The sequence below is a fragment of the Mycteria americana genome, chromosome 1 (genome assembly GCF_035582795.1).
Source record: "Mycteria americana isolate JAX WOST 10 ecotype Jacksonville Zoo and Gardens chromosome 1, USCA_MyAme_1.0, whole genome shotgun sequence".
Taxonomy (NCBI): domain Eukaryota; kingdom Metazoa; phylum Chordata; class Aves; order Ciconiiformes; family Ciconiidae; genus Mycteria; species Mycteria americana.
The window spans coordinates 218,617,395-218,630,950 of NC_134365.1; the positions used below are offsets into that span (position 1 = coordinate 218,617,395).

At 49.7% G+C, this 13,556-nt stretch overlaps 1 protein-coding gene across 2 annotated transcripts in view; it reads left to right on the plus strand.

Annotated features, from left to right (window-relative positions):
- The window catches only part of GAB2 (GRB2 associated binding protein 2), a 110,205-nt gene that overhangs the window by 79,879 nt on the left and 16,770 nt on the right, over positions 1 to 13,556 (plus strand). For both annotated transcript variants that reach the window (XM_075491205.1, XM_075491204.1), the window contains exon 3: positions 10,331 to 10,571. In XM_075491205.1, coding sequence (XP_075347320.1) covers positions 10,331 to 10,571 — 241 coding nt within the window. The remainder of the gene's footprint in view (positions 1 to 10,330; positions 10,572 to 13,556) is intronic.

Genomic DNA, 13,556 nt, shown 5'->3' on the forward strand with positions numbered 1-13,556 from the left:
ATGTTAAACCCAGCAGGATTCAGGACTCCAGCCAACCCTGCATCTCCTTTAACCACCTTCAGCTTTTCCTTGGGGTGGTCCCGGAGGGGTGCGAGCTGTGGTGGATGGGGGACGTGGGGACGGGGACAGGGCTGGGGCTGACCCTAACCCAAAAGCGTTTGCGGGAGAGGCTGCCAGCTCCACGTTTCTGAGCGTGAATACCACGCTAACGTATTGCTGTGCTGCTTTCAACCCACGCCAGTTCTTGCCTTTGGCACAAGCCGCGCTCCCCAGTCCCTGCCAAACCAGTACAGATGTTTTAACACCCACCGGAGCCCAGATAATTACAAACAGAACCAAGAGACTGGTCGGGGCTGTTTTCTTTTCGTTGCCTGAACTCTCAGCCGTTCTCAAGCAAGACGCCTCCCACTTTCAGACATTGCTTTCAAAGACATTTTTGTGGGCCACATTGCTAATATTCATTTTATTAGGGGGACACTGAGAAGCCCCAACCAGGATGAGGACCGTGCCCACTGACGTAACGGTGACCACAGAGTGAAACAAGTGCAGGGAAGATGAGTGGAGTGGCTGGGAAAACATTTTCATGGGAAATTAGAGCTGGTTTCTAACCAGCAGCTTTCCAGCTATGGCATTGCAAAGCTCAGCTCATTTTCAAATGGATTTGGGGACTGTTTTCAGTGGGACAAAACCATGCGATCAGCTGGTGGGCACTGGCCAGAGGATGCCGGAGGTCCTTCCCATCCTGGATCTTCATGAGAGACAGTGCCCATTGTGGCGAGCTTGTGGAGAGTAGATGAGATGAAGGAAGGAGCAGCATCTCCTGTTTTAATGGAGGGAAGCCAGCAGCAAGCATCTTCTTCCTGGTCTGTGCTTGTACGACCTTAAGATATGGGAGTCTGGCCCATGATCAGGAGCTATGTTCCCTCAGGCCATTTGCAAATAGCCAGATTTGAGCTTAACAGATGAGAACTGATTTAGCGAGAACAAAACCAGTTGTCATATGCATCTCCCCTGGGGCCACTTAGAAAGTATCTGTGGAGAGGAGGACCAAGAAACTCTCCTCAGGCTTCACGTCTACATGAACCTCATGTCTAGTCACACATTTTCCATCAGGATGCTTTGAGGTCCTCCTGGACATGCAGGTTCATTTTGTCCTTGCTGATAACTGGTTGGGTAGAAGATGACTGGCACAAGGCCACCAACCGTGGTAGGCTCGAGCCGTCTTCATTGCTCTCCCCTCAATCCGTACTGTGAAATTCCTCATTCGCCATGCCCAGCCATGAAGATTTTCATCCGACATTATTCCAGTTCATTTCTGGTTGCTGTGGAGACCAATTTAAATGAAACTCTAGTATTTTGAAAGAGAATATGATTCTAAGTCATTTGCGATGCAAGGTCCCATGCTAATAGCATTAGCATATTATTTGATTATGGTGATGTGTAGGGAATAAATTCCAAGTCCTTTTTGCCATCATTGCATCTTAAAAGAAGAGGAAGAGAAAAACCTCCACGTTTTAGCTGATACTAAAGACCTTTACTGCGGGAGAACTCACGATTTCTGAATGCATAAAGCTTTGGGGGTCACAGGCATTTTTAACCTCATGGCAATGAGAATAGCTCCCTGGAAGGGACATTTTGTTTCTCTGCTTCCACTGAGCACTGTTAATAGACTGCCTAATGGGCAGGACTCAGGTCTTTAATGATGGGTAGAGAAATCCAGGATGGCTTTTTGAGCTGTTTGCATTTTTGCTGGAGTGATGGTGTGGCAGAGCCCAGCTAGAGAGCGGCTGTGGAAAGCACAATCTTCCCATCGCTTGCAGAGATTTTTCTTCTTGCATTTTACTCTCAACATCTCAGGAGTGGTTTTGCCTTCAGGACTTCTTTAGATGATTCTAGTATGTGGACAGGATATGCCCATACCCCTAGATGAAAAAAAAATTGCATGGAAAACCTTTACAGAGAGGCTTGTTTTGAGAGTAAAGGCTGCAGAATGGAAAAGGGAGAACTGAACTTCCAGCAAGAAAAAAACCCAAGCCAAACTATTTTATTTTTTTGAGTCTCCATCCCCAAGGGTGTGTTTTCTGGGCATGAACTGACCCCTGCTCACACTGACCCCCGGGCTGCTTTGCTTGCCGGTTCAGGGACACGATATTGCAGGCATGAGGGTTAATGACTCCTTTTGTCTCCTCTTTCAGCTTTTGCAGTCAATGCGGATGATATTGCCCCATCTGAGTTTGCTGGGCTCACCTGAAGCCGTGCAAGAAATTCAGGGCTGTACCGCAGCCCCCTGTCCCCATCTTTCCCCCTGTCTCCATCTTCCCCCCCTACCCACTATGCAGCACCTACCCCCCTTCCCTTTTAACCCATCAGCTAAAGTACCACTCGTGGAGCAAAAAATAACATTAATCCCAGATAGAGGAGAGAAAAACGGGGCCAAACTTCTGTGGTTTGGTCCCATGCATGGGCGCAAATGCATCCATGAAGAAGGGGGCTCTGAGAGGAGAAATTTGGGGATCCTCTTCCTTTCCCATTGCTGCCTTGCTGAGCAATGGCAAAGCAGACCCGTAACAGCGCTGCTGTTTTATTGACTTCCCGGCAAACGGGGAGTTATAATGTTTCTCCCCCAAGGTAAGGAGAGATCGAAATAAATTACTTCTGTAAAGAGCTGGGAATGGCAGTTCTTCTATAATACAAAGTGCAAATATTTGGGTGTCTCGTGCGCTCCCTTGAATAGAAATGGTACTAAATCATGCATAAGTAAAATGGGTTCACATTTCCTCCTAGCAAAAGTTTTCCTTTGCTCTCCTGGAGCATTAAAGACCTACGCTCCCATCGCCATAAAAAGGGCTATAAAATGTAAAGCGAGCTGTGGCTGGGATTAGGCTGGGATTCACCCTTTCTCCTTCTCCATCCCTGCTATGTGAGGCATGCAGCCATGCTTGCTGAAGCAAGGAAAGGCGCCCACATGCTGCTCACATTGAACCATAAGGAGGATGAGAGGAAACTTGTTCAGGACCTAAAAGCAAGTTTTTCCTGCGCTAATGGATGCAAAGTCAGTTGGCACACCAGCCTCTGAGCTTTCACCCTGCCCGTTGGTGGCATGTTGGACCATAGCATTGGGTGAGACTGTGTTGGTGTGATGTCCAAGGGAAAGCCCATTTAGGAAACGCCAAAATTACTAATCATCGTCATCATCATAAATAATAATAACTAATGATAATAACCAATAATAATGACCAATGCGATCCTCCAAAACAGGATGCCGGAGCTTCATTTCACACAGTGAGAAAGGTGGTTTGATGCTGGTTGTCTCTGGAGGGGGGAAAAGACCCTTTTCTCATATAAATGTGCCATCTCTTTTGATAGCTCTTAGCTTTCAACAGCTTCAGTTCCATCCTGCTGCACTGGGCTCCGCAGACCGCTTGTACCTCCAGCCAGATTTGCTAAGGATGCCCCTGGCATCCACGGGAATCACATGTGCCATCCACAGACAGAAAGCAGATAATTCTGCTTTCACATCCTCATTGCCTTGTCTTCGTCACCTTATCCCTACCCTGAAAAAGGCAAAAATACCCCCACCTTGAGACCACTTTGTGTTTTATACAGTTACAGCCCAGCATCTTTGCCCTTTCCCTCTGTTCTAGCCTTTTTTTTTTTTCCATTTAATCCCTCATCAAATTGGTTTTGCAACATCAGAGATGATGATTCATGAAGCAGAGGGTCGGAGATGAGGCTGGTTCTGTGGAGCAAATGAAGCCTGTCCCAGCCCACACTGCCACCCTGGCATTGTCCTTTGTCCCCAGCGGTAGGTCATTGTCCCACTCCAGGGCTCTCAGATAAGGATGTCCCAGGTGAGATGCTCAAGGTCGCACATAAGCCAGGGCCGCGAGCATCCACGTTCATCTGCTTTTATCTCCAGCACTGAAGCCCTTATAACAAAAATAAATAAACAGGTGCACACCAGGCAGCCCTGTCTGGCCAAATGTTAGACCTCCAAATATTGACACGAAAGGTTGAGCTCCACAATCGAGCGGCAGATTTGCTTTTTAAAGGGTAGCCACCATGTGCAGGGCATGCTGATATGATACAGAGCTGGGTCACTGCCACCAAGAGATGTTTCTCAGGGCAGGGATGGGATTTGGGGCACAGCCTCATCTCACAGAAGCAAACCTGTATTCTCCAGGGAGAAGCATTGCATCGCTTCTGTTGCGGTCTCTCTCCCTTCTGCCCCTTTGTCCTTCAAAGAATTGATTGCTGTTAAAATAACTGAGATATATAATGCTTTGAGGTCAGGATGATCTGACTTGGCTCCTTTCCCTCTCTTCTCGCTCACTCACTCTCCTGCGCTATGATATTTTCCCCCAGTTCCCATGCTTCTCCAAGGCAAATGCTCCTACATTACCACTATTTTTTAGTTATTTCGTACAAATGCAAGCAGAGCACTGACGCTAATGGGCAGAGACGATGCTATTTATTACCACTCATCTTTGTCTCACTGTCTGGAGCAGAAGACTCACAAGACTTCTGCTTCGTCTGGAGCAGAAGTCTTGTGAGGAGCGGCTGAGGGAGCTGGGACTGTTCAGCCTGGAGAAAAGGAGGCTGAGGGGAGACCTCATCGCTCTCTACAACCACCTGAAAGGAGGCTGTAGAGAGGTGGGGTCGGTCTCTTCTCCCAGGTAACAAGTGATAGGATGAGAGGAAATGGCCTCAAGTTGCGCCAGGGGAGGTTTAGACTGGATATTAGGAAATTTTTCTTCACCGACAGGGTTATCAAGCATTGGAACAGACTGCCCAGGGAAGTGGTTGAGTCGCCATCCCTGGAGGTATTTAAAGGACGTTTGGATGAGGTGCTTAGAGACATGGTGTAGTGGTGGTTTTGGCAGTGTTAGGTTTATGGTTGGACTCGACGATCTTAAAGGTCTTTTCCAACCTATATGATTCTGTGATTCTGTGATTCTGTCTCTCCCATCAACTCTTTCTCGGGTAATTCTCCCCATCCTGAGTTGGATGCTTAAATAGTTGGGGGATTTCACTGTTGTCTATAGAGGAAACCTAAGGGGACCAGCTTAGGCTACGTATCATTTAGATGGCTGAAATTGGGTAAGAGAAACCATGCCCTTAGCCCTCTGTGCAGCAGATCCCTGTCTGTTAAGTGGTGATGCTCCTCATTTCCCTTGGCCAGTCTGTCCTGACTGGTTTCTCAAAGCAAATGGAAAGAAGCAGCAGAAATTGGAAAGGAAAAGCTCAAAAGCCCAGTGTCACTTTTGTCTTCACCCTTCAGCTCCTCTGCAGTGGAGGATGCACCCGTGACGAGTCCTACCCTGCCTCAGCCTCACTTCTAGGGAGCTCCACTCCCCCTGCTTGGCACCCAAAATTCAGGCAACACTGAATATTAGGGTACCTGTGTCCTTGCACGCAGTTCCCCACCCTGGTGGAAAACGGTGAGGGGAAATCATCCAAAAAGACGCCCTTTCCAACTAACCTGCCGGAGGAAACCTTTAGAGGGCAACCTGCCAAGGCATCCTCAGACTGACAACAGCTTTTCCAAATGCCATCCAACTCGGAGGTGATAGGGAAAGCTCGGTAAATAAACCTTCCTCGGGTGCCACACTCATCCTCGTGGCATCCCAGGGCCTCCTGGCAGCACGGTGGCACGGTGACTCATCCATCAGACATGTTGTTTGTTCTCTCCGTGCCAGGAGAAGCACGTGGAAGGCTTGTTTTGGTAGGGTTGTTTGTCTTTTTTCAATTATTTTTTTTGTATTTGTGCTCAAGGAGTGAGCTGGCAGAGAAAGCTGAGGTGGAGGCAGATTCCCACAGGAGAAGGTTCCCCCTTTTTTTGCTAAGAAATGGTGGAGCTGCTCCAAAGAGTGGGGAAGACAATAGTACATGAGCACACTCTGCCCAGCACCCTCCTAGGGATTATTTCTAGTAGATTTCTGCTATTCCCTCCTGAAAAAAAAATCTCATCAGCCATAAGTTTTAACAGGCGTGAATGCAGCGGCGTGGTCCAAGGCGTTTCGTGGCCTTATTTGCCAGGGCAGATCTGAAGAGCCCGTATCTGCGAGGCCCCTTGGACCAGCTTGCCCTTGCCAGCGGGTGTGGGCATCACGGCGAATTTCATGCTGCTCAGGGATGCCAAGCAAACTGGGCACCTTTGCTGTGACCATCGACGGGAGCACAGGAATTTAGCTACACCCAAAAATCACTGCCTTCCCAGAGGCATCATTTCAAGTCCATGGGATACAGGGAGTTGTAGTCCCAGCCTCTGCCTTCAGGTGGGGAAAGCTGACATTGCAGCTCCGGTGAAAAAGGCCGTTCTGAGCAACAATTTCCAAAGGAGGCTGAGTAATTATTTCACTCAGAGAAGCCCAGAAACATTGTGTGAAGCTATGTGCACACAGCAATAGTCGAGTGCTCTGAGCAAGGGAATTCAGAGCTGTCAGCAAGGAGGGAAATACCACTTTGGGGGATTGAAAACATTCATAAAAAATTCCTGGCTCCCAGCCTAGTCCATCCTGTTGCCGGCCATGCTCGCAGTTGTGTATTTTTGTTTCAGGGATGGAGTCGCAAGGAGGTTTTTTACCCCCTAGCCGCAACACATGGCCAAAAAGGCACATCTTAACCTGGACTAGTGAGTGCCCAGCCTTTGGCCAACCAAACCCCTCCTGGCACTGGGGGGTTTTGCTGGCGCGTCCCCACCGAGCTTCTGGCTCCCTTTCTTGCAGGGACCAGCGCAACAGCTGTAGCACGAGCCCAGCGAGATGTATGCATGCAAGCTGTGCTGCTGACATTGAATTTGAAGTTGCAGGCGTCCAACACCGCCTTTTCCAGACCGTGAGAGTCCAATTCCCTGAACTCGGAGGAGAACCAGCCAGGAAACGTGGGGTTAAGATGACACTTCCCACATGGCCCCACTACATAACCTTAACTCTGCCCCCCTGGGAATGGCAATAGGAACTGGAAGAGGATCTTGTCCCTCCTTGGCTGTATTTGATACATTCCCTCAACATAAACTCAAGATGTCAACATAAAGCCAAGGGATTTGAAGGCTACATCTACTCTGTTAAATAAAGGAGGGCCACAGGTTTTTCCATGGCCCCGAGGTGGATGGCCATGAGGGATGGAGAATCATCATTCTTTTTGGCTCGCGGCCGGATTGAGTTGAGAATCTTTGGTCATGATGCAGCTGGGACTGATGCCTGGAGGCATCTGGCTGGGACTCCCTGGAGGTTATTCATTAAGTGCCCTGCATGGACACGGGAAAGGAGCGTTGGTCCTCATCACTTGGGAGCTGGACACTGCAGCATGGCAAGTTGAAATGGCTTTGGGACCTCTGGATCGTAATTCACCCTGTATGCCTTACCCTCATGGGGACCTCTCTCCGTTTCAGGCCAACGCGAGAGCACAAATGTCTTGACTTTTCCCTTTAGCATGTACTAGTCATCAAATACTATTTTTCTACCTCGATTTCCTTTCTTGCCTCCTTTTCTGCCCCCCAGCAGGACCCATCGTCAGCATGTGATCTGGGTGCATAAGCTGCCCTTTTTTCTAGTGCAAAAAAACCCCCACAACATAAAAAATACAGAACAATCTTGGCAGTCCCCTTCTGCAGCCACAGGATTTATCTTCCCAGCCCTTGCAATACCCTCCCAGCCCTGCGAAGCAATCCATCTCTCACCTGCTATTACGGAGTTCATCTCACAGACCTAATGGAGTACGTGAGTCCTGAATTGGCTCCTGCTAATGCTCTCGGTGGCCGGGTCGCTGTGGGAAGCGAGCTGAGAATTCATTTTGAAAATCAATGCGGACATCGATAGAGCGTCTTCCCCTGGGGAAGTGGCGTGCTTTTTACCAGGCTTTGCCGCCTGCTCCCCTTTGTCCCCCGTTTTCTTTTATGCAGTCGGAGTAGCCATGGAGTAATTCATGCTGCTTTCAATGAGTGTGTCTTTTGTGCTGCGCTCTCCGGTTTCCCCAAATCAGACTGGTTTTGGGGAAGAGATTAAGGTCTCCTGGCAGTGTGGGATTCACTAGGCTCTTCAAAGCGTTGTGATTTGAATTTGCTGTGCTCTGGTGTGATGCTGGGGACCGTCTCCTCTGTGCAGCCCCAGCTCTCCCCTTAGGCTGTGTTGGCACAAATAAATTGGTGTAATTTCTAACTCCTGGGTGTATTTTGGCCTGCCATGGCTTTTCCATGCAATGGCAAGTGCAGAGCCTGGACAGATAGAGTTGGAGGACTGCTCAGGGCAGAGGGACCCCAACCCAGCACAGTTCACAGTCATCCCCAGAGGTGACCTTCATGCTGAGATGGGGACACAACACCAACCTGCCATCGTCGCACCATCCTTGGAAGAGTCTTGGCCAAAGCCCAATGTCATGGGCAATTCTTGACTGTGATTTGGGAGGAAGCAAGACCAGGGGGCTGTTCCTGAGAGGCACTTTGAGTGCAGCCCCCCTGGTTTTGGTAGCAGCATGGGTATGGGCTCTACCACGCTGGTTGACCTCAAATCACTTGATTTGGGACTAAGATTTGGGAATCATAGAGCTCTCAAGACTCCTTTTCCAGTGGGGATCAGTCTGCACTGCTACGGCATGAATATTTAATAAGAATGAGGGTCAAGGCACTGTTTTGTCCAAGGACACCGAGACGGCCATTTACTCCCATGAAAAGCACCAAGGGATATTTAATGCCCATGCAAAGAAAGCAGGAATCCAAGTTTTAAGCTCTCATCCCCCACCATTAATGTCAATGTTAAATATTGATCCTTTCTGTGTTTAGCACAAACCAAACAACAGAGTCGAGCCACGCTCTTTGGCTTTTATTAATGTACTTTTTCTGCATTGGGTGAAGTTCGCAGTAATGCCAGGAAAAAAAATGTAGCGGCAGTGAACGAGCGGCAGACAGATCGATTTTGTATCTTGACACAGTTCAGAAGGCGGTGAAAAATCACCCTGTGTGGAGCATCTCCTTGTCCGAGCCACGACAGCCATTTCACAGAGAACTCATTTCTCTGCAGCATAAGAGAATCAGGCCCAAAATTTCTGGTAGGATCTGAGATTTGAGGGAAGGAATGGAAAAAAGAGGTTGGAAATCTGTAAAATTGCCCTTGTCCCCATATCAGAGCAGGTTCCCTTATGGCTGTCCGAAGTCAAATTTGAGGAGCAGGTGGATGTCGTGTTGAGGGAAACCTGGGAGCAATCCCTAAATCAGTGGTGGCCAGAAAATGGGTGGATTTACCCAGAGAAGGATGGCCTTTTTGTTAGGGTTTGGGGTTTTTTCTGCGTTTTGCATCAGCACCAAATAAATGTAAATCACAGCTATTATAAAGGGTGACTTCAGTGAACCATGATGAGTGGTTTTCACATGCCAGGCATGCAGGCATGGCAGGGAGACCATGCATGGGCTTCTGCCTAGTCTTCTGCATGGCCTCCTGCAGCCAGAGATGGATCAGCTTTCCCAAAATATTCTGCAGCTTGTGGGTTTTCTGGGGTTTTGGGTTTGGTTTTTTTCTTGTAATGGGGGTTTACAGCTTGGCTTTAAAAATTCATCCCTGGTTCAAATTCTTGGACCATGCTTATTAGAGGGCTGGAGTAGCTGGGTGATTATTCCTGAACTCTGGGATATTCTCCGTTGAAATTAATTTAATATTTTAAAGTGTGTTTCTTCTTGAGCAAGAGGAGCTGGCACTAGGAGTCACACCTTGGGTCCGCATCCCATTTTACTAGCAGAAAACAATAGGAACTCTTTTGAGGTCACAAAATTAATAGAGAATTGGGGAACATGGGAATGTTTTTAATCTCTGCTGTCATTATGTCCATCCACATTCCCACCCTGTGCCTCAGTCTACCCAGCTGTAAAAGGATAGCAGTGATGCCCTTGCACAGAGGGATGGGGATGACTTAAATCACATCTCTAAAGCCACCTACAAAAGGTCTCTAAGAAAAGACAGAAGGAGAAACTGCAATGTGAAAGCACTTCTCTTCCTTTTCCTTTTTAACCAGGTTTTAACAACCCACTGAGCTCCCTGTGAATTGGGCTGACATCCCCCAGACATCCCTGCAAGCCACTAAGCATGTGATAAAATATGATAAAATTATAAAATATGATAAAATTATAAAATATGACAAAATATTTATTTCCCTACATGGTACCTATAGTTGCATGTGCTCCAAGTAGAGGAGCCCACTGCTGAGTGCATCACTCAGAGCCGTAAGCAAACCCCACTGACTTCCATAAATGCCAGAACATTTAAGTAAGGAAAATCCTGGGAACACAGTCTGTGGAGTCACCACGTCCAGCCGCTCACCAGTGTGTTTTTTCCCTTCACAGATACCCTGAGGAGCATCGCCTCCATGAACCATGCACCACGGTCCTCCCCAGCAGAACTCAGCGGTGCCAGCCACCACCTGCTGCGAGAGCGCAAGTCCTCAGCACCGTCCCACTCCAGCCAGCCTACTCTGTTCACCTTTGACTCACCCGCCAGCCACCTCCAGAGCACCCTGTCCGCCAGTGCCCCCCAGGACTACCTTTTCCTCCACCAGTGTATGAGCAGAAAGTCAGAAAATGCAAGGTATTGTAGCCTGCCTGGGAGCAAACCTTGGGGACAGCTGAGGGAGGGCTGGGGGTGAGCGGCTCAACCCACCTCCATCCTTGGAGGTCTGAAAAACCCAGCTGGAGAAAGACGTGAGCAATGGTCTCATCTCATCATGGTTGGGAGGAAGAGGAAGGAGCAGTGACCTTCCAAGCTCCCAGCTTTCCTGGCACTCTGGGTTGTATTAAAAACTGGCTGAATGGCCAGACCCAGAAGGTGGTGATGAGTGGCACAACGTCTAGTTGGAGGCCAGCCACTAGCAGTGTACCCCAGGGGTCAGTACTGGCTCTAGTTCTGTTTAACATCTTCATCAATGATCTGGGTGATGGGGCAGAGTGTACCCTCAGCCAGTTTGCTGATGACACCAAGCTGGGAGGAGTGGTTGATATGCCATAGGGTTGTGCTGCCATCCAGATGGACCTCGGCAGGCTGGAGAAATGGGCCAGCAGGAACCTCATGAAGTTCAACAAGGAGAAGTGCAAAGTCCTGCACCGGGGCAGGAACAACCCCAAGCACCAACAAATGCTGGTGGCCACCCAGATGGAAAGCATCTTGGCAGAAAAGGACCTGAGGGTCCTGGTGGACACCAGGTTGAACATGAGCCAGCAATGGGACCTTGCAGCCAAGAAGGCAAATGGTATCCTGGGCTGCATTAGACAAAGTATTGCCAGCAGGTCAAGGGAGGTGATCCCTCCCCTCTACTCAGCACTGGTGAGGCCACACATGGAGTGCTGGGTCCAGTGCTGGGCTCCCCAGTACAAGAGAGACATGAACATACTGGAGACAGTCCAGCAAAGGGCCACGAAGATGCTCAAGGGACTGGAGCACCTCTCCTATGATGAAGGGTTGACAGAGCTGGCACTGTTCAGCCTAGAGAAGAGGTGGCTCAGGGGGATCTCATCAATGTGTATAAATACCTGAAGGGAGGGTGCAAAGTGGATGGAGCCAGGGTCTTTTCAGCAGTGCCCAGTGCCAGGACCAGAGGCAACAGGCACAAACTGACACACAGGAGGGTCCCTCTGAACATCGGGAAACACTTTTTTAATGTGAGGGTGACCAAGTACTGGCACAGGTTGCCCAGGGAGGTTGTGGAGTCTCCATCCTTGGAGATACTCAAAAGCCGTCTGGACAAGGCCCTGGGCAACTGGCGCTGGGTAGCCCTGCTTGAGCACAGGGGTGCTGGACCAGATGACCTCCAGATGGCCCTTCCAACCTCAGCCGCTCTGTCATCCTGCAGACAGGGCCCTAATTCCTGCCTTTAACCAGAAAAAACGCAACCAGAGGGGTGGGCAGGGTTTGCACCACTCTGCCATTCATCCCTGCTGTAGCCTAGATCTCGCTGGGCTTCACGGCAACCCGTGGTGCACGGTGTGATATTTCTGAGAGAGCGACAGCTCTCCGCCTCCGGACCCAGCCGGTTGCCTTAAATAGTGAGGAGTTTTTTGGCATGAAGAATTTTGGCTCATGAGAGCGGCGAGGAGGGAGGGAGGGAGGGAGAGGCGGTCAGAGCCCAGCTGGCGTGAGGTGAGAGCAGAGCCCGGGCTGCAGCCTCCGCTGGGCTTTCCTGCTGCAGCTGCCTTTCCCTACCCGAAAAACAAGACAGAAAAAGGCTCAGAAAAATTAACTTCAGATGGAGTTAATGGAACAGTGTTTAAAAAAAGGCCCTCTGACGCTCCAGCTGTGAGGATACTTGGGTCACAGCAACCCCGTGCAATGCTACAGGCTTGGGGAAGAGTGGCTGGAAAGCTGCTCGGTGGAAAAGGACCTGGGAGTGTTGGTTGACAGCCACCTGAATATGAGCCAGCAGTGTGCCCAGGTGGCCAAGAAGGCCAATAGCATTGTGGCTTGTATCAGAAATAGCGTGGCCAGCAGGACTAGGGAAGTGATCGTGCCCCTGTACTCGGCACTGGTGAGGCCGCACCTTGAATCCTGTGTTCAGTTTTGGGTCCCTCACTACAAGAGAGACATTGAGGGGCTGGAGCGTGTCCAGAGAAGGGCAACAGAGCTGGTGAAGGGTCTGGAGCACAAGGCTGATGGGGAGCGGCTGAGGGACCTGGGGTTGTTCAGCCTGGAGAAAAGGAGGCTGAGGAGAGGCCTTATGGCTCTCTACAACTACCTGAAAGGAGGTTGCAGAGAGGTGGGGGTCGGTCTCTTCTCCCAGGTAACAAGTGACAGGATGAGAGGAAATGGCCTCAGGTTGTGCCAGGGGAGGTTTAGACTGGATATTAGTAAAAATTTCTTCTTTAGGTTAACAGTTGGACTTGATGATCTTAAGGGTCTTTTCCAACCTCAATGATTCTATGATTCTAAAAGCCACCATCCAAGAGCCCGAGCGCGGCTGGGACACCGAGGAGGAGGGAGCAAGCACTGGTGCTTTGGTGGGCAGAGACAAACTGGCCAGCGGCAGCTTCTGCAACTAGGCCAGAAATAATAGCCCCGATCAATGCCCAGTGCACGGGGCGAGGCTGCAGGACTGCTGGGAATCCCTCCCCTTTCAGCTCCAGAGCTCTTACTTTACTCATCCATAAAATGAGGGTAATAGTAGCTAATTGGCGGGTGATGCTGAATAATTAACCCATGAGATGTTTCAAGTCCTCGGCCGAAAGGACCCTGCTAGAGCCCAAACGTCTCACAGGCAGACTGAGTTCCAAAGGCGGCGGGGATTCATTTGTCATATCACAGCATCACTTGTTTTTTTCCCCAAATAAGCCCTATTTCTGAGCGCCATCTCGTGCTGGCTCCATGAAACAGAGTCCCTGTTGTCCCTGCAGAGCATCAGCCCCGCCGGAGCGGTGTAAACCAGCATCTCCCAGGTTTTCCCATAGGGCTGGCACTTCCCCGGTGATTTGGCACAATTGGAAACTCCCCCCATACCCATTTCACTTTTTCCCAGCATGGTGATTGATACAGGGCAGGACTCTCCTCCACGGGGAGATGTTTTAATGGGGCTGGCTGAGCCCTTTC